Here is a 25,266-nt window from a genome sequence, read left to right on the forward strand (position 1 = left end):
CACTAGGCCAGGTTGCTCCAAGCCCCATCCCACCTGGCCTTGAACACTTCCAGGAATGAGACATCAACATCTTCTCTGGGCAACCTGTTCCAGTGTCTACCACCCTCACAGTAAGGGATTTTTTACTAATACCTCATCTAAACCTGCCCTCTTTCAGTTTGAAGCCACTCCCCCTTGTCCCGTCACTACACGTCCCTGTGAGAAGTCCCTCTCCAGCTCTTTTGTAGCCCCTTTAGGCACTGGAAGGCTGCAATAAGGTCACCCTGGAGCCTTCTCTTCTCCAGGCTGTACAGCCCCAGCTCTCAGCCTGTCTTCACAGCAGAGGTGCTCCAGCCCTCTCATCATCTTTGTGGCCTCCTCTGGACTTGGGTCCAACAGATCCATGTCCCTATATAACTAAATATAATATAACCAATACAAAGCACAACCCCTGTGAACTCTCTTGTTAACCATTAGACACTAAAATAGGTCATTTAATCATACTCTTCTCCTTCCCTCCAATAACTGGTTATTAACTCACACTGTTTTGCCTTTATTCCTTAACTACTTGGCTTCAGAGAAATACCTTACATAACCCAAACCTTTCTTCTCTGGCATCTAAATTATGCCAAACAATATACTTTTATCCATATTTCACTGACACATCAGAAGCAATTATGAGAGTAATTTAACATATCTTGCTTCTGCATCACATGGTTAAGCTCTTTGACATAAAAATATTGATGTATAAAAGTATGTTTTATTGAAAATAACTAGGGAACAACATACTTCTTTCTCAAGATTGCTATTTTTTTATCATTTGTTTTGGTGAAACAGGAATACTTATGCCATAACACTATGTCACAAACCAAAATGCTTTCTTTTTTTTTTTAATCATGTGGATCCAGAGCCAAAACCCTTTAGAATCAGAGAATCTTCTCTACATGCCTTCAAGGCATAAAACTGAAATACAACTACAGCTATGATGATGAGAGGTTGTCTGCTGACATGTATGGTAATTTATCTTGAAGTAAAGCTCTCTTGTACAGAGATGCAGGCTAGCTATTTTTGGCTGGTTTTGTCTTCTAAGGAGCCCAGCTGCACTCAGTCACACAGGCATACGTACACACAGCCTCTTACAACAATAGTTTTAACTTGGAATATCTTGAAGAATCTGCTTGACATCAAAATGCCAGGGACAAATGTACAAAGGGATAACACCAGCACAGAATGTACCTATTTATAGCCGTCCCCTTCCCTCCAATAGTGGAAGAAACCCAAGACAGCTTCTAGAGTGTCAGCACTGTGACATCTACACCACAGAGAATTAGTGTTTCAACTCTGCATTATTATCTTCCTCCCTCCCCAGGCTATGTCTTACCTGTCCACAACAGTCTGATTTGTGTTTGTTACAACAGCAGTCCCTGAGGTGGCTTTGGATCGTTCTGTGAATCTGGAATCAAATGCTTTCATAGGTTCAATCTTGGATGGAGTTGTCAACACAGAGGAAGACGATGCAGAAGGAGCAGCTGAGGCAGAGGTAGCATTTACACTGTCAAGAAAAGAGACAGCAAAAAAGGATTGAAAGAAATTTAGTACTGGTAACCTGCGTTGCTCGTAACAACTAGCACTCATGCTACTGGCTGGAAACCATGTTGAAAGCCTTCCACTCGAGTACATCGTCAATTATGATATTCTTTTTCCACTCTTTCATGCATCAGTGTTTTGCAAGCTTTGCTACTCTCAAAAGCTGTGATACACCTCAAAGCTCAGAGCTTCATGTGGCTGCATATCTGGATTAAAAGACCCTAATTCATTTATTATGTATTTTAAATTCAGGAAGGAAATTATACTTTCAGCTGGTACTTACATAGGCAAAGGGAAAGGATTACTTTTTAAAAAGATCGCAGGGATTCCTGCTTTTACCCCTTGTTCAGGTTACCAAATATTTCCATTTCAATATTATATTTTACTGTTTATCAATCAAACAATTTGGGATGAAACAATTTGTGCCAGGTTTAGATTTTGTTGTTGAAAAATCCAAACTGATTATTAGGCCTTTCCAAGCGTAACTCTAGGGCAAAGGAATGTGTTTTCCCCACACTAAAGCATTCCGGGGATCTGTTATTTCAATAGCTGTTTACTTTAGAGATTTTTCAATTCATTCGCAGAATGAATTCAGAGAATGAACAGCTCTAAAATAACTGATGCTTGTACTAAAAAGCTGCTAGAAGTACAATTTACAAAGAAAAGGATACTTAATAGTTTCATCTATCAATCATTTCTCATAGTCCACCTGCTCACTTTTTAATCTGTGGCCAATTTTAACCAAATTTGACAGAGAAGTAGAGGTTTCAATGACACGATGCTGTTACAAATGCTATAAAAACATACTGACAAGAAGTCAGGTCAGTGCTACCACTGAGCGAAAAGCAAGTAAAGCTCAGTTGTTCTGTAATTAATTTGAAAGACACACTGGCCAATCAGCACATGTGCACTGACAAGCCAATGTTACTGTGCTCTGATGGGGTTGTTATACAGGAAAGAAGGATTACCATGTTTGAAGAGAGGACACAGGTCAGAATTCGCTGTAAAATAGATTTCACTACTTACACTACTGGAAAAACCTTCTATTGTTTACTAATAGCAACCCACCAACCTATAAGTAAGTGATTTTGTTAAAGCATTAGTAATCAGCTGTGTACTTCATTGCACTGAAGTTTACTGCCAGAACTATGCATATGGATTTATTCATTCCTGACTTATCACTATTTAAAGTAACCAAATACTAATAAAATCTCAATGTTTTCAGGAAGGTTAGATTCTTGGGGTTTTGCAGTAAGGAAACCACTTTAATATTTTCTTCATTACAAAACTATAAACAAGAACTAAAAACTAAACAGACTCATGTAAGTAAAAAACAAAACAGCAAATACTGACCCATCTTTATTGGCTGCATCATCTGTTGGTTTTATACTGGCTGCTGTTGGCTCTACAGAGGGCTTTGAAGTATTAAGGGAATTTGCTGTGTTAGAATCTAGTGACATGAGCTGCTGGTTACTTTGAGAAGACATCATTGAGCCAGACAGAGTTCCAGATATTGGGATGCTATTGAAAAATGCTGTAGAAAAATCCCTAAACAAAGAGACGAACAACAAATATATTTCTTAAAAACACTTTAAAAGTAATTGAAAAATAGTATTTTTAGCTAGAATTTTTATTCCATTCTTCCTTTTTCCCCATGTGGATACTCATGTACAACCTAAATAAATCCCCAGTACCTTCTCAGAGTAATTTCTCATCTTCAAAGGATAGTAAAGCTGGTACTAATATAGATATGAATCAACAGTACATAACAGCATTGTTCATCTATAACAGCAAATAACTAGTATTAGCCTGATCTATTAGAAGTGAGACCTTATGGCCAAAGAACACAGGTTGAAACTCTATTTCATAAGAATACACACTTATTTCCAATAAGTGCTTTGCAATGCTCTAAGACAAAAAGTCAAGTTTGGAACAGGAAAAAAACAACAACAAAAAAAGATAAGAAGGTAAAGAAGGATTTTAAAGATTGCTTTCAAACATACCCAGTGTCCAGTTGAGCTATGCAGAGAGGTGTGATCCTTCTCCGACCATCTGCTGTTCGTGTTTCAACTTGTTTTTTTAAGAGATTCTGTTGGGAAATACATTTTATCATAATTTCTGACAAATGGAAAACGCTATTTTTTTCCTCAAACTGATAAGAATAAGTATATTTGAAAAAGTGCTTCAATTGAAAATCTGTTAGCAAAGACTTTTTCCCATAAACACACATATTTCCAATTTTCAATCTATCCATCTGTAGAAAAGGCATTTGTGGAGAATGTCATCTGCTCTCCACTTTAGAATCAAGTCTAAAACATTGTGCATATCAAATCTTTAATTAGAAGTTGTGTACTATGTTTAGAAGAGAATTTAAAAATGCTTCCAACCTCTGTCATTGAGAAACTGAAGCAGAGTTCTACAGCTTCTCTTCCATTAGCTTCTCTTGGTTTCCTTTCTGCACACCAAGAATTTTGCACCCATCACAGAAACATCCACAAGCCTGTTTCCATGTAGCCTTACTTCTGCTTAAAAGCATTTAACTTTTCAACAAGACCCAGTAAATGACCCACTAAGTTGGTCATATGGGCCATACACAGGCTGAAAAGTGCCACTCAATGTAAATAAGGGCACAGAAGTTGGTTCTTTCCTAACAGTTTGGTATTTATTGGCTCAGTACTTGACAGTACCCAAGAGCACCTACCTTTCTAATGTCCTCCAGGCTCTCCCCATTAACCATGCTTGCCACTTTGGGAGCTGTGGCATTCCCAGAGCCTTCCCAAATTGATGCGTTCTTCTGATCTGCCTGCTGCTGCTGTCTCTGTTGGTACTTGAGCATCTCTGGATTCTCAATAATGGTGGTGGACAACTGAGCTTCAGTCATGATAGCCAGGCTTTTGCCATAGGTGGACTGGTGAATGTTGCTCTGTGGGTGTTAAAGATGTGAATGACCACCAGTGCTACCATGACATCACTGATTAGAATACAATGGAATCACAAAAATCTAATGGAATCCATAAAATGCAGCTGCCCTCTGGTGTATCATGTATACACCAGATTTTTTTTCAACTAACACTAAATCAATATGTAAAATAAATGAAATTCAAAGCTCTAGTTGCTAATAGCAATGAGGAAAAACAGCCAAGAGCAATTAGTTTTAAAAGACTTGCATATAGGCAAGTGAAAGAGTAATTTTATAGTGTTTTGAAGCACCCACTTCTTGTTGCCTTGGCCAAATAATTACTTCACATGTATAATGATGTGTAAGCAAGTGGATGTTTTCCAAATTCTTTCTTTCCAGAACAGAAACTAATACCACAAATTCATTTCTTGACTACTCTTTTTTAATGATTTGTAAAGCAGACAAGACCACATTTTCTGTAATATGGAAATCAGTTACTATATACTTCTATAAATAGGCCAATATTTTAATTGAATCAATACATCCCTGAAATATGATCACAGGTTCCCTGAGTGCTTACTGTACCTTTTCCTCCTCACTGAGTGGATCCCCAAGTTCATCCTGGGAAAAGTCCAAAAATGCCACTGATCCATCCATGGAACACACCAGGATACCAAGTCCATTAAGGGTCCTGAAGGAAATAAAGGTCCAACTTTGTTTTTCATCTCTCTCATTCATGCAAAGTAGCAATACGATGGATTGTTCAATAAAAATCTCAGCTTAAGATTTATTATCACAGCAATAACTGATGGAACCAAAGAAGTGGGACAGTGAGGAGACAGGATGACAGCAGCAGAGTCCCTGTGCCAATGCTCCTTTGCAGACTGCACAAGGACAGTGGCATTGGGACAATACACTTGCCCATGGCATGAGCAGCACCATGAAAACTTTCCTGAAGGGGTAAACCAGAATAGTGTTCACAATGAACAGTGAGAGAAAATTATAAATGTATTTCCTTCAACAGATGAACAAAATTTTTGTGCTAATGGAAGTGGGTGAAGAAAGGGGCCCTCAGTTGACAAGCAGTCCAAAAATCTTGGTACTGGGCAAGAACATAGGTTTGCTTTTGTTATTGTTCATTATTTGGGTTTTTAAGCAAACTGCACATGTGATTATATGTGAGGATATGTAGTAACCCTCTTCTGGAGGTCTCAAAAGGTTTCCTTAGCAAAGACAGAGAGGAGAAACTATACATTCTAGTCTTAATAGAATTACAATCTTGCATATATAACCTATTGTTGCACATTTGAAAAAATACTTGATGAATTTTGACACTGAATCCCAGACACTTCCAAGTACAGAGCTCACAGAGACAGCAACATAGTGGCTTACAATTTAATTGTTACACAGAAGGGAAGAGGAAAGGAAAGCTGGCAGAATTCCAAAGTCCTAACCAAGTTATTAAAAAACTATTACATGTACCATGGCTATAGGCATTTGGAAAGCCCTATTTTTGTGGTGGCTGGTGCCCTGATAGCACCACATCCAGAGAAATCAGCCTCAGCACCATGAAGGTGCACCATAAGGTACACCGACAGTACTCCAAGTTACAGAACAGTAAAATCATGTTGAGAGTTTTCTGCTTGCTTAGCAGCGAAAATTGCTGAGCTCCTATTGACCTCTGAATCCAAGCAATTGTTCCATAAAAGCATAATCATTCGCAGATATTATGTTGATGGATCCAAGTCTAAAATTCTAAACCAGAAATTATACAGAGATATATATATAATATATAATATAATAGTACTAGGTTTCTCTGAATTTACTCAGTCTGTTTTCAGAATGGAGCACGTTTCTGGGAACACTCCATATTATAGACATTTTAGCCATCCGTTTCAATTTGTAAACGGGATATAAAATATCAAGCTGCCTGATGATCCTTTGTCTTTCAAGTATCCCACAAGACCATTTCCTCAGAAACTGCAAAATGTTAACCAGCTATTACTCCAAATGACTTCATGCCATGAAAAATGTGCAAATTGCAGATGGAGAAATAAAAAACACTAGAGGAAAACAAAATAATTCAAAGCTATTGTATTATAACAATAGCAGTACTTCTCATTAAATATTCCACTTGCTGGCTTTCTAGCCTGAATCTGTTGATGGAAGAAAAATGTTTTGGTTTGGAAAACTTTTTATTGTGGTTCACTGAGCTTCATGGCAAAATCCACATGGCACATAGAAACCAGGAAGTTACACAATTGTAAGCTTGAAAATTCACAGTATAAATACACCAAGATTTTGTTGTAACTATTAAGGGAGAATTTCAGAAGTGAGGAAGCGATAGAATTAAGACAACCTATGTAATAACTGTGTGCCTAACATATAAAAAATACTGATCTTTTTCTTGTACATAACCCTTAAGTCTCTGAATCACCTGATGTATAGATGAAGACAATTTTTTATACCATTTGGTGAGTGGTATCACAGTTATTTTTCTCTTATTAGTTAAGTCTTGCAGTTAATTTAAAACTATTTTTAACTTCTGCATTTTTGTGACCAGGCCTTAGGAAGAAAGCAGGAGAATAGAGTACCACTCACTGCAGAAAGAGGAAAACAAGACTAGGGACAGTAGACTGCTGAGAAAGTGGATTGTCTAACCAGCTTTTCATTAGATGTAACACACACGAAACTCAACAAGTTAACCAAGTTCACCAAGTCATGTTACAAAACATACGCTCTATGAAAAAATGTCAGAGAATGGTAACTCTAACATAAGTAGGAACTCATTCCACAGCTATTTTACTGTATCATGTTCTAAATACATTACTTTTTGTTCAGTTAATAATCTCAAGTGACCATGTGCTAGTTGGTAATATTACACCAAAGATGTTGCAGTAGAAACAAAACCTTCAGCAACCAATTACTTGTGTTCCAACAGCCACAATTTGTACTGTTTTGAGGCATTTCCAGCTAATATGTACACCTAAAGCTGATAGCAATGCTTTGGCTTCCATAACAAACAGCAGAAATCAACTTACCAGGAGATGTCCATGATTGACTTGTCAAACAGTTCATGTATGACAACTAAGGGTCGTTTCAGACATGTGAGCTTAAGAAAACAAGAAACAACACTTAGAAATGTAGAAGTTTTACACTACCATGGATAGTATCACATTAACACTCTCCCAGAGCCTCACAATATGCACCAAACAAGATCTGGCCAGGAAACAGCTGCATGGCTGGTGGTGCATCTGAGGCACCAAGTCACCCGTTCCACTGCTGGGACAGAAAAGCTCTGGAGAAGAATAGCTGACATTCAACTCTCTGTTCTGAAACACAGACTGAATTTCTTAATCAACTTTGCCTTTACACTACAGTCATAAAACACTCTCTGCTGCTCCAAAAGCAATTCCACAGATGCAAAAGACAGCTTCTATTCTAAGCTGTACTGAGATAAGGATGTTGCAAACTGCCAGCACATGAAGACAGAAAATAGATTAGGTTTCCATGTCCTCACTCGGACTACTTGTCTAAGAAAGTGAAACATATCAAGAGCAAAGGGAATTTGACTCACAATTACTCTTAAAGAGAATTCCTCTGCACTTAAGAATCAGCTTAGTAATAAAGAGCTGAATATGAAAACTCGCAATAATCTGCTCTAAATCAGACATTCTAAGCTCTTTAATGTCAAACCAACGGATTTAGTATCTCTAGTGTATAGTATAACTGAAAGGAAGCAGAAGTTGATACGGTCAAGGAAGTTTTATGCTCACAGATGCAGTGTCACTGTCACCTTCAGTAGTTATTTATGCTTCCATAGGCCTGTGCTCTATATGTGTTTATTAAGCTCCTCAGGGCAAAGGCAACCTATAACTTTGCATCTCTGTACTACCTTCTGTAACCTTAACAGCCACTCCAAATGAAATCTTCATAGTATAAATAGAAAGTAAAACATACTGAGTGATACTTTGATATGGGTATGCACTGGTAGCCATTACCAGAAACAGATTTAGTTATGCATCCAGAGATTGATGGATAAATATCACACTGGAATCTATAAATAGTAGATTACAGTTAGCAACTGGTGTGTTCTAGCACAAGTTCTCATCACAAAGCTTTACAAATCAGTTAAATTGATTCCCTGTATTTTCCAGTTGCATTTAAAAATGTGAAAATAGCTACTCCTCTCTAGTAGCCAGAATATTCTCTAGCCAGAATAAAAATTTTAGTGTAGATTTTAAAGTAAAACCCAAACTAGATATCAAAAATTTGAAAGAATACTTAAAAAGCTCATTCATTTTCATATCCCTTTCCTTTACAAAGACAAAAGACAAGTAAAAGGAAGAAAATAAGGTTGCATTTATTAACTGTGGTAACATGTTTTATCCTGTAACAGCTTCTCCCCACTATCAGGGCAGACACTCTGCCACTGGGTTCTAACTGCTCTTGCCTTTAGAGAAATGAACTAATACCAATCCACTTCCTTCCCCCCCAGCTAAACCTGTAACAACAGAGCCAAAAAAAACCTAAACATAAAACTAAATGTAAGACCTAATGCTGTACACGTGACCTTTGTGCTAAACCCCCAAGCTATCCAATGACCACATTAGTTCAAAGGCAGGAAAGAAACCACTTACCCAGACAGAAAGAGATCGATCTTTACTACCAACAGCACAACAGCAGTAGGGACAACTTGACTTGGTGGAGCTCCCATTCTTTTGTTTCTTTTTGAAGATTTTTGGGTTGAATTTCTGAACAAATGAGATGCTCAAATTTTATCACAGTAATTACATTTTAGCAGGAGATCTGCTTTAAAAGCAAATTTTCCACTTAAGAGTGAAAAAGCAACATTTCACAGAAATAAAGTCCCGAACCAGACTCTATAAGAGCACTGACAAAAGCTGCAGAGGTTTTCTTAAGGGGCTTTCTGAATGCCTTAACAGGAAAGGCAAACAATATTAATTTTACTAGGGATCAGAAATCCACTAGAAACCTAAATCATTTTAATCAAGTCACTGAACAGCCAACAAAGCTGATGTTTGACATTCCTAACATGCTCCTGTATTCTCCCTTGTCTTGTTCATCTACACGCAGCTCTCTTATCACAAGAGCAACCTGATTGCTTCCAACATGCAAAGTTGAAATTTTTAAATCACCACTATGCATTTGCTTTACTAATCTTGACACCCATCTTCACCTCTTGTCCCATTTACACATAAAATTATCGCAAAGCACATGCAAGTTTTAACTTCAGGGATAAATTACTATCACTCACTCACCACTACTGTAACTGCCTTCCGATGCCCTACAAAATCCATGTTGGTTTTCCATCCATCCCTCTCAATGATCTGAGCAGTGGGTCCAGAATTATTCATGGCATGAGCAGAAACGAGATAATGACCATCAGGCGACCAGCTAAGGCGCAACACATGAGTTGTCCCTCCACACTGACAAAAGAAACACACTAGAGCTTTAAAAGTGTTTGGCAAACATAGGGTTTTAAATGCAAACTATTGAAATTTCAGATTTAGAGAATATGATTACAAAGTAAGTTTCTTGTGAATATAAAAGAATGACCTCACAACTCTCAGCACTTGGTCATATTTACACAGGTGATGTAGTGTAACTTAAGAAGCCGTATTAAGAGGTGGGGAAATGGAACTCAGAGTACTTTTTGAAAAGAAACACAAATGTTACATCTTTTGGATACTGTTTCCTCAGTATTTATCACAGTCATAGTGACAGGGCTGCAACACCAGCTCACATGTGAATTGAAGCAGATCAGGTCTACTACAAAGAGTAATTGCACTAATCACAATACCATAGTCACCAAGCACCAGCTTCTGTCCCCAGAAGCTTGATCTCTTGATCAAAGTCATCACATAACAGCCCTATGATGCCAGACCGAAGATCCCTCCTAAGTTCTTACCTCATTTCTGACAGTGGCCAATAGAAGATCCGTAGGGAAGAATGCCAGACTATTGTAATCAGTGTGCCAATACTTCCCCAGGATAACCCCTACATTTCCAGAAGTTTACTTAATTGTTTACATAACACATGTAAACCTTAGGCATCCACAATAACCAACAGCAGTAAGAGTCTCTAGTCAATGACATTTTGTATGAGAAAGTAATTCCTTTTTTCCCCTCTTTTGAAGCTGCTATCTGAAAGCTTAATTTGATTCAGCACTGTTCAATTAATTAATGTTTGCACAGAATCAGAGTTACTCTTCTAGTTTTCACTCATTCTAAGGGAATTCACTTTGAATAGTCAGACATTCTGAAGTACCTCATCAAATGGTTTTGTGATGCTGGTTTCCAGCTGCCAGTCCATGGTCCGCCACACCTTTAAACTTCGATCATCAGCCTGAGAGGCAATGTATTTTCCAACAGGATCCCAGGTCAGCCCTTTCACCAGGCCTGAATGACCCTTCAAAGTGGCAAGAATTTCTGTGCACACAAAAATTGAGAACAGAGAGTAGTTACTGCTGTCTCCTTTAGGACAGAGTGTTGAGAAAATTGACGATCTTTTTGAAACAGTATATTAAGTATAACCTCCTTTACTGTAGAAACAACATATCAACCAAATTGGAACCTGTACTTAAGAAAAAACTGATATAAAAAAGTGGTAAAGAGAACTCTGGCCAGATTAAGGAGTGCAAAACTCTTTAGAAGACATAGATCAGAGCAGGAAGAGCAGCAGAGTCCCAGCACTTCAGAGTAGCACTTTGAAGCTGTGAAAAGCAGCACTTGAACTGGAATTTCAGTTAAACATTCACCCTTTCCTCCACACCCAAAGATTATCACAACTAATTCAGCTTTGTGCAGCAAGTGTGAACCAAGTCAAAGTTGTGACTCAACAGACACACAAGGTTGGCAGACCTGGTAACCTACTTTCAGTCACACTCTTGCTTATCAGACTGTGGGAGGGGAGGCTGAGAGGGTGCACAATTAGCTTCAAAGTCTAAAGACTCTGGTGTAAGTATTGGAAGCAGGCTTAAAATAAATGGCATGTAAATAAAACACATGCATTCGTGACTTTCACATAAAAGCAGCAGCACAACCCGAATGCTGCTGCTGTCTGCAGCAGTGTGGAATCCACTGCTCATTGCCACCCAAACCTGAAAGGAAGACTGACCCGCCAGACTGCAGGTGTTTCACCTCAAAAGACAGACAACCCATTCCCACCTAGAGATTTGAAGAGTCAGTGAAATACACCCAAGGAGGGAAGAGTTTGTCACAAAGCTTTACATACTGGCACATCTTAAAAGCTCTCACCTGGGAATTTGACAGCATTCCAGATGACAACAGTGTTATCAACACTACAGGATGCCAGCCAGGCATCATGTGGAGACCACGCTACATCCATCACATCTGTTTGGGAAGAAGCAGTTTCCATTTAAGAGACTGATGGTAATCAGAAAGTCAAAAGGTCTTTTTACAAAGAACTTGTGTGGCAATATTTTGCTATCACAGAGAAATTATTATCACCTCACTAAAGTGGAAGGTAAGAAAGAACATAGCAACATTCATTGGGAGTGAGACTCCGCAACTTCCAGTGTTCAATGAGGATCAAAGAAATAACCCAAAGGGAAAGAATGCAATGTTTAGTGATTGTAGGAAGTACTAACAGCTGCACAAAGAACTTTGCCTTGTTTAGAATGAAAAAGTAACAGAAACTATTACAGTGCACTCACTTTGATCACTCCACGTGTGTTGGAACAAAGTGATTTCCATCTTGATTTTAATCATAGCTCATGTCAGCAGACACAAAATGCATTTGAAATTACTTGTTTATTCAACTTTTGTATTGCTCTTTAGTTATTTTTCTTCTAAATCAACATTTATATTCTTTAGTTTACAAAAACTTGGTCTTTTGCCAATCAGACTATTCACTACTAGTGTGAACATTTATTTAATCAAAAATACAGTTTAACTTCCTTCAGATTCATTTTTAAGCTAGAAAATAGTAAAATATAAGTTCCTTAGTTGTTAATTTTTCTCCTACATACTTGCCAGAAGTTACTTGTATGAAAATTGTATTTCATTAAAAATTATATATTTTTAAATTTTCATTGTTGCTCTTAATATTAATTACTGACTTGCCACCAAATATATGTATTTCAAACAAGAAAACATGATACCTAAAAGCATTTTTTTTCCAAATACATGCAAATTATGTTCATTCAACACCTTTAAACTTACCCCCTGAATGGCTTCTGAGAATCGACACACACCTCCACTGCTCAACATTAGTAAGTTTGCTACTAGAACCAAACACAGTGCTAGGTCCAATGTACCTAATTAAAATATAAACAGTTATAAAAAGAATCACCACAAGCTCTTCACTTTCTTTTTAAAGAAAATCAGCTGCACAGTACACTTATATTTTATGGTCAGTTATTCCTACAATACAGAAGAAAAAAAATGCAGTTTTTTAGAGAGAGTAATTCCTGTTATTAAAAAATTCACTTCAATAAAATGTACAATTTCTATAGATAGCATAAAATGGTAACATTTAAGGTGACTCTTCAAATCTCACCAGGAAGCTTTCTTCAAGGACAGAAGAAAATGTCTCAGCTCCTCCAGAGGAGAGAGACTGCCCAGGCAGACACACTCCAGCCCAAAGGACAGGAGGCCACATCACCACCACCAGTGCTTTGGTGTCACAGCTTCTGGCTCCTTACACACCAGGTGGAGCACTGAGCTTACCAAAGGCCAGCACAGGGAGGAAGCATTAAGATGTCACAGAGAAACCTACTTGAAATGAAATATAAAGCTGAAGGAAGAAACATGCTTACGCAGCTCGTTTCCACACCATAATCAACTTGTCATCTCCCCCTGAAGCCAAGTAAACTCCATTGTTTGACCATCGCACACAGTTCACACAAGCTGAAATGTAGAAAAGAAAGTCTGTAAGATGAAATATGTGAGTAAGTCATTCTGGACTGCAGACAGGATTTATAATAGAAATAAGCAAAACTTGACAGGAGATATTTAGGATTTAAGTGGGCTTTTTCCACTCAAAGCAGTTACTCTGTCTGCTTTAGATAAATGAATTGGTACTTATCTTTCAGTAGCAGTTGAGGAATTTCTTACTTAAAAAACCCTATTCCTTATCTAAAAAAGCTTCACCAAAAGAGGCTTGAAGGAAGAAAGATTAATATTCCTCTAATGAAGGAAACTTATTCTGGTAAATAAAGTGGGATTAAGAGGGCAAAGAAGGAAAGGTATATTTTGAAGAAAGAAGGGACAGCTTGTCAGGTGACCATATTAATTCCAAATGTAATGATTTATAATGTAATAAGTGTAGTAATTTATAACTATAACCAATATACTTCATATGATATATCTTTTACACTTATTTCTTCTCCTGTCCTTTCCTTCAGAGCTCTCCAGTTTCTCTGAATGTGTATTATCAAATACATTATGGCCACAGCTGAAAAAAGTTTATAGGGAGGAGATTTCCAGAAGTATCTATAGCCCTCTGCACATTTCCTCACATTTTAACAACATTTTCTGCTGGATGTCTTGAAAAGTGTACAGCCAAAGTATGAGACTACTCTGCTGTATTTTATTGATTCTTCACCACTGGACAGGCATGATTTTTACAATTACAGAGATGTAAGTCTTAAGCTTTGGCAAATTACCAATAGTCAGTACCAAAAAAACCCAACCAGCCAACTTTGTTACCTAAATGATTGTCCATCTGACAAAGCATCTTGGGAATATTTTCATTCTTTTCATCTTCCTCTTTCAGGACAGGAGCCATATTCCAGATCACAACTTTGCCAGAATCCTGACCTGGAAGAGAACAAAAAGCCCCCCCTTCTAAATAAATGCAAAAACGTTTTTCAAATTAATCTCAGTTCCAGAACAGATGTGAAAATGCAGGCAGCGGGGACTTTGGAAACATTTGAATACAGATGCTGCTTTGATATAATTATACCAATTCAGAAGTGCTTTATTTTTCTTGAAGCTATTAAAAACAATTTTATACAGCCTTGTTCAAAAGTCGTACTGTACATAACTGATACCAACTACAAGGACAACTACTTGTAATAAAAATATATTTTAAAAGAGAAAAGATATATTCAAATACTAAATTGCAATTACTGTAGCCAACATAAAATTATTCACTATTGTGAACCAAATAATATTTTTGCATATATTTCTTAAGCTATTCTATTTGTATAATTGGATTTTTCTGTCCTAATAGCTGTACTATTTAGCAATTGAAAAAGCCCAACTGCACATCCAGTTCCTCTTCAAATTAAAAAGAAATTTGGCCCATATGACCGCGACTCAATCCCTGATAGCAGCAACTATTTCAATGACGTCCAAGAGGATGAGGACATCAGAACACATAACCCTGCCTTCTGCAGGAACAGCAGCACTTCGTAGTATATTTTAATAGCTTACACAATTAACTGTTTCTTAGAGATAAAAGTGATGTCTTTTTAAAAGGGTCAATTCAAGTGCCGTGAAGGCACAATATAATAATAATTATTATTATTATAGCCCAAAATTCTGCCTTCTATCAGTACACAGACTTACCTTGTCCTCCTGTTGCAAACTTGGTCCCATCTGGGTGAATGTCCACTGAAAATATTGGCTTTCCTGGAATTAGAGAACAAGCAGCCATACAGTGAATTGTTTTACAGTCAAGAGAATGCAGTAAATGCCACAACCTTGGCTGGCAAGTGACTTTCTTCTTCTAAAGGCTCGAGTTGTAAGAATTACAGCTGACTACAAGGGTTGAGAGCAGCTTGCTGACAGAAATGGCAGCCTATTAAAAGCCTATATGGAAGTTATCATGCCACAAAAACCAGCAATAACCAAGGACACTTAATCCAGCAGGATATGCCAAATACCTCAAAGCAAAGTAATACCACAAAGCAAGTGCCAACAAGGCAAAACTGTATTTGAGTATGGAATTTCTTCCAGGTTTCTCCAGTTCATTAGCTGACAACCTGAAGCAAGTCTTCTTTTGGTTTCTGTTTTTGTTTTTTTAAAACCCTCCCCAAGTCTCAGGCTGCATCTGTTGGTCACACAATTACCCGTCTCAAATTTAAATTCTGATAATGAAACTCTTCTACCCAAATATTTTTAGCTTCAATTTTATGGCTTCCATATAGAAAGAGGAGGACTAACCAACAATAGAATTACTCTTAAATCCTTCAATTCTCCACATGCTACATCTTTCAGAAGAAAGTTAATAACATTACTAGAATGTAAACTCTGTAACAAATAACTAACATAGTTGAGGAACAGCTTTGGAAACCAAAAATCCCTCACTTCCAACCTGTTCCGCTCCAACCACTGGCTCATATACGCTCTCTATATGTTCACAGTTGTTTTGACCTTTGCAGGAGGAAAAGGAAGAGGGGAGCAATAAGCTTCCTGCCTTTCAATGATGCTCAAAGAGCTACCACTAAGGATTATCTGAAAGAACACGCATGCGATTTCCACATCCAAAGAATTTCTGGCAGCACTTCCAACCCTTTCAAACTGGAGTGCCTCTGCAAGATCACATATATGCCATATATAAAATAAGGCAATTTATCAAACAGCCAAAAGTACCAGTACCCACACACCAAGATTAGTTGATAAATTTCCCATGTGTGTCAATCTTGCACTGTATCTTCATGAAATGTTAAGACATAAATTATAAAACCTGGGGATTTTATCCAACAGCAAGTTTTATGTCCAACTGTAGCAACTGAAATCCTTGACACTAAACTTCTAATAAAATCCTCATCCAAATACCCACTATTTCTTACTTTTTGAGGGATATACATTCAGCTTCATTTTGACTTTTGTATCCTTTATGTTGACTTGTTTTAAGGTTTGTTTTATTTGGATTTATATTGCAACTCTGACATGTGATTTCCCTTAAAATTTTTGCAAGCAGCCAAGCAAAGACCTTAAGCACAGAAAGATGGCACTCAACTTACATTCCTTCCAAGTCCTTCAGACCGCACAGAACACATGAGCTGAGACACACATGAGCTGTGGCTTTTCTTCAGCTTGTTGTGCCTGATTCTCTCTATTCTAACAACTCAAATGCAACATTCAGGGCTAAGCTGAATATTTAGAAAAGCACAAGCAAGAAACAAACATTTACTTTACCCTTTTCAAAATGTGAAAGTTCCCTTAAATTAAACCAGAGCATCATTTGAAGTAGTTGAGCCCACTGACACTTACTGAAAAGGCTGTTCTGGGGACCTTAGAGGTGGAAGAGGTGACCTTTTCAATCTGCATGAAGTCTTGGGCAAGAAGAGCTCATATACTCTGGTATTTGCCATTAGAATGTGTAGGGGAGAGTAGGAAACCAGCTGTCAAAGACCTTTAAATTCTAATAACCTGGCTCATTTTGCCTCTGTATCATTCACACCAAGAGAAAACTTTCCCAGCAAATCAGAAAGAACAGCAACCTAGCAACGTCTACCATTACTATTCAGGCAAAGCAGATATGCTACACATTCCAAAAAATTGTCATTGCACCCATTGCTTTGCAGAAATTACTGACATGATATAATTTTCATTTCCTTTACTACATGTTTAAAACTACCACAGCCTCTTCAATTGCTGCCTTATCTTAAGAGCACAACTCTACAGGAGCAGTAACATCAGCTCTCTCCCTTCTCCTGGGCAAAGATTTTTCACAAATCCACATGTGGGATTGAAGAAACTCAGCAAATTACTTTGCTTAGAAAGCCAGAGGTAACTTAGCTAGAAATTCATCATAAAAGCTTAAAATTAGCCACACCAAGGAAAATGTCCACCAAGCCCAGTACTGTGTGTTCAGAAATCAGCATTAGATAAGCCCCTAGGGATCTGTACAATGGTAAGCACACAATGCTTCTTCCAACTCCAAAGAAATTACAATTCTGACTTCTTGAATGAGGGGCCCTCAATGGACTTTCTTCTACAAATTCAAGCAGCCATTTCTCAGATCCATAATTACCATCAACAGCCCCTACACAAACAGATCCACTGCTCAGCCATGGACTCTGAGAAACCTCCTACTCCATGGATCTGCACCAGCTGTTTGTTACTTTAAAGCAATTTATTCTTGTACAGAAGGGCAGTGAATTAAAATCACTCAACACTCATCCCTCTTCTGCCTCTCACAACTGTGTTCAGCCCAACGATCCCACTCCTTTGCCCAAAGAGTCCCAGTCTACTCAGCTGTTCCTTGTACAAAAGCTGTCTCACACTTCTGATCATTCTGGTCACTCCAAACCACTTTCAGTTCTCCTCTATTTTACAGCATAAATGGGAACTGGCATTGAAGACCATGTGTTCAAACACAAACTATCCATATATTTACACAGCACGATAACATTTTATTGTTAGGTTTTTCCTAGCATAAATTTGGGGTTCAATCAAATAAGCACTGAGCAGATACTTTCATAAATTATTATAATCCTAAAAACTCAAACCTCAGTGGAAGTTGTCAGGTCACAGGGCATTATTTTAGATGTGAAGTTTAAAGAAGGTATGGACTTTGCACCCAGGAAAGGCAGCAGTAATAAATGAAGCCCTGGAAAACAAAGTTTCCTACACGGCTCAACTGTGATCCAGGAAGGGATCTGATTCCACAGGTAACTAATCATACACAATGATCTACCCAGTACGCAATGTCCAATTACTAAAAAAAAAAAGAAAAGAAAAGAACAGATGAGGTGATCACAGGACAGAAACTCAGCATGACAAAGTCATTGCCAGGCTGCTCTTTCCTCCAGGGTACCATTATCAAGAGAATGCCATTTACAGTGTTGGATAACTGTAACAGGTTAAAGCTATAAGACTTGTTCCATACTACTTGTGGTTTATAAATTGAGTACAGATACTGGATTTTTCTTCACTTCCTTCAATTTCTCAAAATAATGAAGAAGCCATTATTTGATAGCAATCACCTTCTTCCCCGAGTTCATGTCTTTATCAGATTATGTTGTTAGAGCCTGTTGAAACAAGCCAAAAGGCACAAGGTCCCTGCTTCAAAGTGACTGAAGCTTTCCCCTGCTCCTAATTGGAGATGTGTTGAGTTTTCTAACAGTAATGATGCATCAAAACAAAATGTGATATTTAAGCAGTAACACTAAAATCTTACACAGTGTGTTTTAAGACATTCTGACCTCTTCCAATAATTTCTAAAAAAAGATAAGCTTAAATTATTGAAGCTCCCAGCATCACATTGCAGGAGGAGGCAGACCAGGTTCATTAAAAACAGAACACCTTATGATATACCAGATGTCCTGTGGGCTCATTTGTTTAAAGTACCCAAATACACATAATGTACTTAAAGAAATACTGATAATGAAATAAGCTTGGAACAAAAAGATCCAAGTAAGATAATTGAAACTCAAGGAGAAGGTCCCATCTTTAAAAAAAATCCACCAGCGAAGAATAAAAGTAATTTTAAATATTGCACCATTTTTGTTTGTTGTTTATACAATAATCAATGAAATATAAAAACAGTTTCAGGTGAATTTCTACCTCAAAATGAATGAGTTTCTACTGAATTTGCTTCCAGCCCATCTAATATGTAACATTCAACGTGACTCACAAATCAATTCAAATATTTACATTCCACCATTACAGCTTGGAGAGATAAACTCCATACCTATATTTAAACAACAGCAGGCTCCAGTTTCCACAAGCTGTTATACATGAACAGCACCTTGGGGCTTGCAAGGGTTTCTTGGAACAGCAAGGGACTTCCTTTCCCACAGGGATCAGTGTTTGCCTGCATAAGTTGTCTTTAAGCACCTGGGCTCTCAAAACCCTGTGTGCTGAATATGTACAGGCAACAGCTGGATCATGATGCATCTGTATAGAGGTACTGAATGAAACACTGGGAAGGAGAAGCCAATCACATCACTTGTTTCTTACAGTCATTAGACCATCATTAGATTGCACTTTTAAATATTCTTCCTTGCTCTAAGTCAAAGACACGTGGAAGAGAAGAACACAACAATAATGAGAATTTCATTCAAAATCTAATAAACCCACATTAAGTGCGTGAAAAGCTTATAGAAAATGCATCTGAGCAAGAGATAATTCCAATAAGCACTCAGAAAAAGTGACGTTAAGAACTCCAAGGCAAAAACCTGTAGAGCCAAAATGTGCTGAAGTGCTTTTACTGTAAGCATGCAGCATCTCGGCTGTGCAGCATGCAATTCCCAGGTGTGCTGGATTACCTGGCAACAACACTAACTTCTAGTGTCTATTATCTCCTGAATGACTGTAAGCATCATTCTAGTCCACTCAGTAAAACAAAAATCCCAAAACTGAGTGGGAAGAGGAAAAGACTGCAATGACAGCCCTGGATCTGGTGTGTGGAAGAGCCAGCCCTGCTATCAGGACTCACTCACAAATAAGAACAGTGAGGCAGCCCCCTGTACCCGTGCAGAAATCAAAGGAATAAGAACTATCAGAGTATCCAGCACACAGTGTAAATTCTCTTCACCCTGTTTCTGGAGAGGTTTCAGAGCCAAGAAATTGGGAGTGACAGAGACTCCTCACATGCAGCGATGCCTGGAGGATCCGGAACCTGGGTACGTTAGAAGGGGCTGACTAAACTCACCAGTTTTTATCCTGCACTCCCTGCCCCACGGACAGGAATGTGTGACTGTCACACAGTCCTGCATACCTCTGCAGCCCTGACAGCATCTCACAAAGGGAGCTGGTGGTGAACGTCTACAGGTGGAGAAATTGTGACAAAGTGTCTTGGCCAAACTCATCCCGAAAGGTCAGTGGCAGAAATAGGAGTAAAATTCAGGACTATCAAGGTCCTGCATAGTGCATTATCCACCAGGCAAAGTATCACAGTGCTCTATAAATGAAGCCCTGCTTGGCTGAAGCCTATGTTCTGCAGTGGTTGGATGTGTTCTAAATTGCTACAGATTTCAAATGCATACCCATATCAAAAGGTGCATCCATTAAAGAAATAAGGAAAGAAGTTACAGATCTAATCTCTTGTGATCTGCAAGGACTTGGGCTGAAAGTTTTTATTCAGCTGCTCCTGTGCCCCCACTGAAGATACACAGAGGCACAGGACAGTCTGACCACAGAGATTAAGATGTAAATGCTACATTTGTTTAGAGTAACCAAGCAGAAATGTAAAAAACATCTCAAATAAAGCACTTCCACATTTCTTCAGTTCACTACAACCTCTGGTTACAAAGTTGAGTCCACCTGCTGCCTATAGAGTCCCTGGAGAGCAGGCCAAGTAAACACACACACGAATGGCAACTCGAGGCTTAAGTTACTGTTGTCAAAATCTGCAGCATGAACACAAAGAACACAACACATGCAGAAAGGCAGCTGTAAAGTTGTACCTGGGGGTTTTAACTCAAAGCACACTTTTCCAGCTTGAATAAGCTGGTCTCCACCTTAGTTTTATTCTAGATACCAATCAGCTACACGAGCCCAGCTAATGACATTTATACATTGACAGAGTATAAAATTTGCAGTTGAAATAAAGCTCTACCCATGAATCTGAGGGCAAAACTTGCATAAACAAAAGTGAGATCTTCATATTAGATTTCTTCTCACTGTTTCACCAGGAACAGTACAGGTATTAATCTGGAAATTCATCCTAAGTAATGTAAATACTACATAAACACTGATGCTGTCCTGTATTTGCCACACAAGGAAAGTACAGAGCCTTCTTCTTCACTCTAAACTGTTTTAGCTCACACATCTCCTCAACATCACCAGAGGACTGACAGGTGGGATAATATATAAACTCAGGGCGTTGTTTTGAGAGAACTATTGGAAGAAACTTTTCCCTTCACGGAGAATGATAACACAGCTTAGTGCATTGGGGGACTTAATACTGTACTTGCCTCAGCAACGTGAGACCCGTGTGGTCAGTGCAGTGCACTGGACACCCACTCATCCCGAGGGGCACCTGGACACTCATCCCTCGACACTCATCCCGAGAGGCACCTCGACCTCTCCACAAAACTCCCTTCTCTCTCCTGCACGGGCTATACTCCATTCAAACTATCCCTCCGCACTTTCTCAAGCACGAAGCGGCCCAGGGGCCGTGCCTGGCCGGCGGAAGCAGCTCAGCGTTCATTCAGACTCTGCAGCCCTCCCTGCAGAGCCCGGGCGCGGCTGTGCCCAGCGAACACGCTGTGCCAGGCGAGACGGGTCCCAGGGGCTGCGGCGCCACGGCCCCCTCCAGCCACCTCCTGGGGACGAGCTCTCCGCGCACGGCCTTTGGGAACCCGGCCAGCTCCAGGGACCGGGCTCCGTTCCCGTCCGCCAGGACAGCGGGGGTGCAGACTTGTTGCTGCCGCTGCCCCCGCCCGCACCCGCCGTTCCCGGGGCGGCGGGGCTCCGGCACCCGCGGCCGCCCGGGGAGCGCTCGGCAGCGGCCCAAGGCTCCGCCCGCCCCGCGCCCCCTGCGAGTGCCGCCCGCCCGTTCCCCCGCCGCTCCCCCGCCGCACCTGCCCGCCCGGCCCGCGGCACCTGCTGCCCGCCCGACCCGCGGCACCTGCTGCCCGCCCGGCCCTCACCATTGTGGTTGACCCAGGTCGGCTTCAGCAGCTTCATTGTTCCCCGCCCGGGGCCCCCGCCGGCCTCCGCCCTCGGGACCCCAGGGCGGCTCCGCCCGGGCTGCCTCCGCGGCCGCGGCGCTCAGCGGCCGCCGGCCACCATGGGCCCGCGCCCGGCGCCGCAGTGCCCGCGCCCCCGGCCGGCCCGAGCCGCCTCAGCGCCGCTCCATGTCCCGGTGCCGCCGCCGCCCCGCCGCATCCCCCGCCCGGCGCCGCCGGCGATCCGGCACCGCCGGAACTCGGCGCCTGGCAACCGCCTAACCGGCCCGGCGGGAAACAGCGCCCCCGACCCCGCCGTTCCCCCGCCAGGCACCGCCCCCCACCACAGCCCGGGCGGACGCCCCCTGCCGGGCGGAGCGGGACGGGGCCGGCGGGGCGGGAGCTCCGCGTAGGGCGCCCGGCGGAACGTTTGTGCGCCGGAACGGGGGACGCGGGGCCGGAGCGCGGCCGGCGGGGGCGCGGCGCAGAGTGGGGCCATGTGGGCGGCGGCGGCGCGGGGGCTCCGCGGGACCCGGCTCAGGTAGGGCTGGGGCCGCGCTCCGGGACCGGGCCTGCGGCCGCCCTGCCCCAGGAGCGCGGGGAGAGAGCCCGGGAAGCGCCCTTTAGCCGCGGTGCCTGCCCAGCCCGCGCACGCCCATTCCTGGAGCTGGTCCCCCGCCCGGGCTCCCGCGGCGGGCTGGGCCTGCGCTGGGCTCCCGCACCTGGACAAGTCGGTGTCCTGACTCCCGGGCCAGTTCGATCTCCCGTGGCACCCACGGAGATACGAGCGTGGGCGTCGCTCTCCTAATCTGAACGGCGGTGGTTTGACCTCTCCCATACCAGCTCCTCAAAGGGGTCTTTGTCAGAGCTTAAAAATAGAACCGCTATAACCTATCCAAACACTGTATCTGTTTCACCCCTCGGTACCCTGTGGGCTCACACCGACCAGTCCATATTTGGGAGCAGTTACCTTGCTCAAGCTCTTGAGGGCATCTCTGGGCAAACGCTGTATCCTGCCGTGAATGAAGTGGCCGAAGATGGTTCAAAACTCATCACTGTAATATATGAATAACAAATAGCTCTTGTGCAGAATCAGTGACACCAGAGTCACTGTCTCCTTATTCTTTATGTTCCTGTTCCTCCTGCAGCTCCTGGCTGCCCCAGAGGGTCCCGCTCCGAGGGAGTCACTGGCAGAGCTCATTGCTGGAGTTCAGGACATCCCTCCCTGTCAGGTGAGTGCAGCTTTTTTGGAGTTACATAGAAGTGTTCTCATCCACTGGGAGAGCACAAATTTTCCCAAGTCCAAATTTAACCTTTAAGTATACCTTTTTAAGTCGCTATATGCTAAAGCAGTTAGGAACTGTTGACCTCTTGTGGAGAGTTCAGAGGTGATACAATTATCACTTTGTGTTTGTGGGTAGCACAACCACGGAAGGCAGCTGGAAATGTTGGTATTTATGCAGTGCTTCAGAATTCCCTGCTGGACAACACCAATGAAAGCCCAGCTGAACCAGAAATGCTTTGCTGTGAAGGCAGAGGCAGCCCACGTGTATTTCTGTGCCACATTTCAGTGTCTGTGTTTTTGTTTTGATGCAGCTGGATTTAAAATACCCAGGTAGCTCTTAAGTACTATTGGAGAGGGACTGTTTCACACCACAAAGGTTGTTTGTTCAGTCTGCAAGGCAGGAATGAGGGTCAGTTTGTGTTTGTGGAGTGTGCAATGATACCTTGGATCTGCATGGAGAAGTAACATCTACAGCCCAACTGGGCTCCAAATGCAGAAATTTTAGAAGCATGTGTAAAACCACTTGCATTCTTTAATGTGAAATAACAGGAATATTTGTTCAAGGCCAGGTTGGATGGGGCTTAGAGCAACCTGTCTAGGGAAAGGTTTCCCTGCCCATGGGAGGGGGTTAGAACCACATGAGGTTTAAGGTCCTTTCCAACACAAGCCACTGTATGATAAACCTGCTATGCTGCACTCTGAGCCAGTGAAAACAATTCCAATCCAATTTTTGTGGAACTTCTTCAGGTCATTCTGACGTTCAGCACAGAATTGCTTTTCCCAGGCAGTTACAGTTCTCTCTGCAGAAAATCTCAGCAGACATGTCACTGACTCCTGGAAATTACACTACCTGAATAAAGCTAATGGCTGGAACGTGTGTCAGGGACCAAATTAAGCATGGGAAAGGAAAGTGAAAGTTGTTGGTGTTGAATTAAAGGACAAAATATCTTCTTTCATTTACCATTTCCCTTGTAGAGCACAACCAAAGAAGAAGAAGAAAGTGGATGTGAAGAAAGAGCAAGCACAAAAGGAGCGTATGAAGAAAAGGATTAAAAAGTTGGAAAAAGCTGCCCCAGAACTGATTCCAATTGAGGATTTTATAACACCACTTAAGTACTCAGACAGCAACAGGTCAGTAGGTCTTTCACCATGCACCTGCACTCACAGTGAATTTCTTTCTCTGCACAACTGGAACATAGTGCCGACCTTAGCACAAAACCGTACCCACTTCCATCAGGACAAAAATGTGGAAAGGAAATATTATTTGTTCTTGCTAAAAGTAATGAAAAAACAGTAATGTGCAGTTCCTGTTAGATTGACTGGAAGACCTCACAGACTGACTAAATTATTAGTGAATTCAATGTATTCTCTGGGTTTGGTGGGGATTTTTTTTTTGCTTGGTGGTGGGATTTTTGGTTTCAGCATTTTGTTTTTCTTAGTTTGGTCTTTGGAGTCAGGCTATTCCTCTATTACCCATGTTATCCTTCTCTTCATCAGGGTGAGAAGTCTTCCCGCTCTTTCTCCTGAAGAGTCTGAAAGAAGAGTTTTACTTTTGAAGAAGTGGTGTTTGTTTAAACAGAAACAAGATGAGGCAGAAAAGAAAGCAATTAAGGCCCTTGTAGAATCTCAGCAAGAGGCACTGAAGGAACTGCGCCTGGAATCTGAGGAGCTGTACCAGGCAGCAATCCGAAGGGATGAGGGGCTTTTCCCCTTCGAGAGGGACGGACCCAGTTACACCCCTCCCCTTCCTGGCTATGATCCCCCCGAAGGAAAGTGCCTTGACATTACCAAGGTGTACACACAGTGATGGAGGAGGTCCTGCTTCAGCTGCCAGGAGGTGCTCAGCCGACTGAAGGAAGAAAGATTGGAATAAGAATAAACATTTTTCCTGCAGGTTACAACACTGCAGAATGTGACTGTAAAAAAAATAAATGAAGTATCTCTGTGTTTGGGGTTTTT

At 41.1% G+C, this 25,266-nt stretch overlaps 2 protein-coding genes across 3 annotated transcripts in view; one reads left to right on the forward strand and one right to left on the reverse strand.

Moving 5' to 3' along the window:
- LOC116453037 (protein HIRA) overlaps window positions 1-22,136 on the reverse strand; it is a 32,656-nt gene extending 10,520 nt beyond the window's left edge. For both annotated transcript variants that reach the window (XM_032128061.1, XM_032128060.1), the window contains exons 1-15: window positions 22,005-22,136; window positions 15,025-15,087; window positions 14,161-14,271; window positions 13,269-13,359; window positions 12,673-12,767; window positions 11,746-11,841; window positions 10,757-10,917; window positions 9,748-9,915; window positions 9,106-9,219; window positions 7,507-7,577; window positions 5,051-5,156; window positions 4,268-4,489; window positions 3,570-3,655; window positions 2,920-3,114; window positions 1,361-1,531 (exon numbers count right to left, since the gene is read on the reverse strand). In XM_032128061.1, coding sequence (XP_031983952.1) covers window positions 1,361-1,531; window positions 2,920-3,114; window positions 3,570-3,655; window positions 4,268-4,489; window positions 5,051-5,156; window positions 7,507-7,577; window positions 9,106-9,219; window positions 9,748-9,915; window positions 10,757-10,917; window positions 11,746-11,841; window positions 12,673-12,767; window positions 13,269-13,359; window positions 14,161-14,271; window positions 15,025-15,087; window positions 22,005-22,041 — 1,787 coding nt within the window. In that variant the 5' untranslated portion in view covers window positions 22,042-22,136. The remainder of the gene's footprint in view (window positions 1-1,360; window positions 1,532-2,919; window positions 3,115-3,569; window positions 3,656-4,267; window positions 4,490-5,050; window positions 5,157-7,506; window positions 7,578-9,105; window positions 9,220-9,747; window positions 9,916-10,756; window positions 10,918-11,745; window positions 11,842-12,672; window positions 12,768-13,268; window positions 13,360-14,160; window positions 14,272-15,024; window positions 15,088-22,004) is intronic.
- A 331-nt stretch (window positions 22,137-22,467) lies between these two features.
- Window positions 22,468-25,254, forward strand: MRPL40 (mitochondrial ribosomal protein L40). The gene is made up of 4 exons (XM_032127945.1): window positions 22,468-22,563; window positions 23,171-23,254; window positions 24,283-24,438; window positions 24,805-25,254. Exons 1-4 carry the CDS (start codon window positions 22,520-22,522, stop codon window positions 25,112-25,114), a joined length of 594 nt encoding a protein of 197 aa, XP_031983836.1. The 5' UTR covers window positions 22,468-22,519; the 3' UTR covers window positions 25,115-25,254.
- Window positions 25,255-25,266: the final 12 nt, after the last annotated feature.

This window comes from Corvus moneduloides, chromosome 18 (assembly GCF_009650955.1).
Source record: "Corvus moneduloides isolate bCorMon1 chromosome 18, bCorMon1.pri, whole genome shotgun sequence".
In the NCBI taxonomy this organism is placed as follows: domain Eukaryota; kingdom Metazoa; phylum Chordata; class Aves; order Passeriformes; family Corvidae; genus Corvus; species Corvus moneduloides.

Excerpts from the sequence above, each read along its gene's own strand:
- MRPL40 (XM_032127945.1), top strand. The coding sequence starts at position 22,520 with ATGTGGGCGGCGGCGGCGCGGGGGCTCCGCGGGACCCGGCTCAG. Across the intron at positions 22,564-23,170 it reads CTCCGCGGGACCCGGCTCAG|CTCCTGGCTGCCCCAGAGGG; the intron begins GTAGGGCTGGGG and ends TTCCTCCTGCAG. Across the intron at positions 24,439-24,804 it reads AAGTACTCAGACAGCAACAG|GGTGAGAAGTCTTCCCGCTC; the intron begins GTCAGTAGGTCT and ends TCTCTTCATCAG.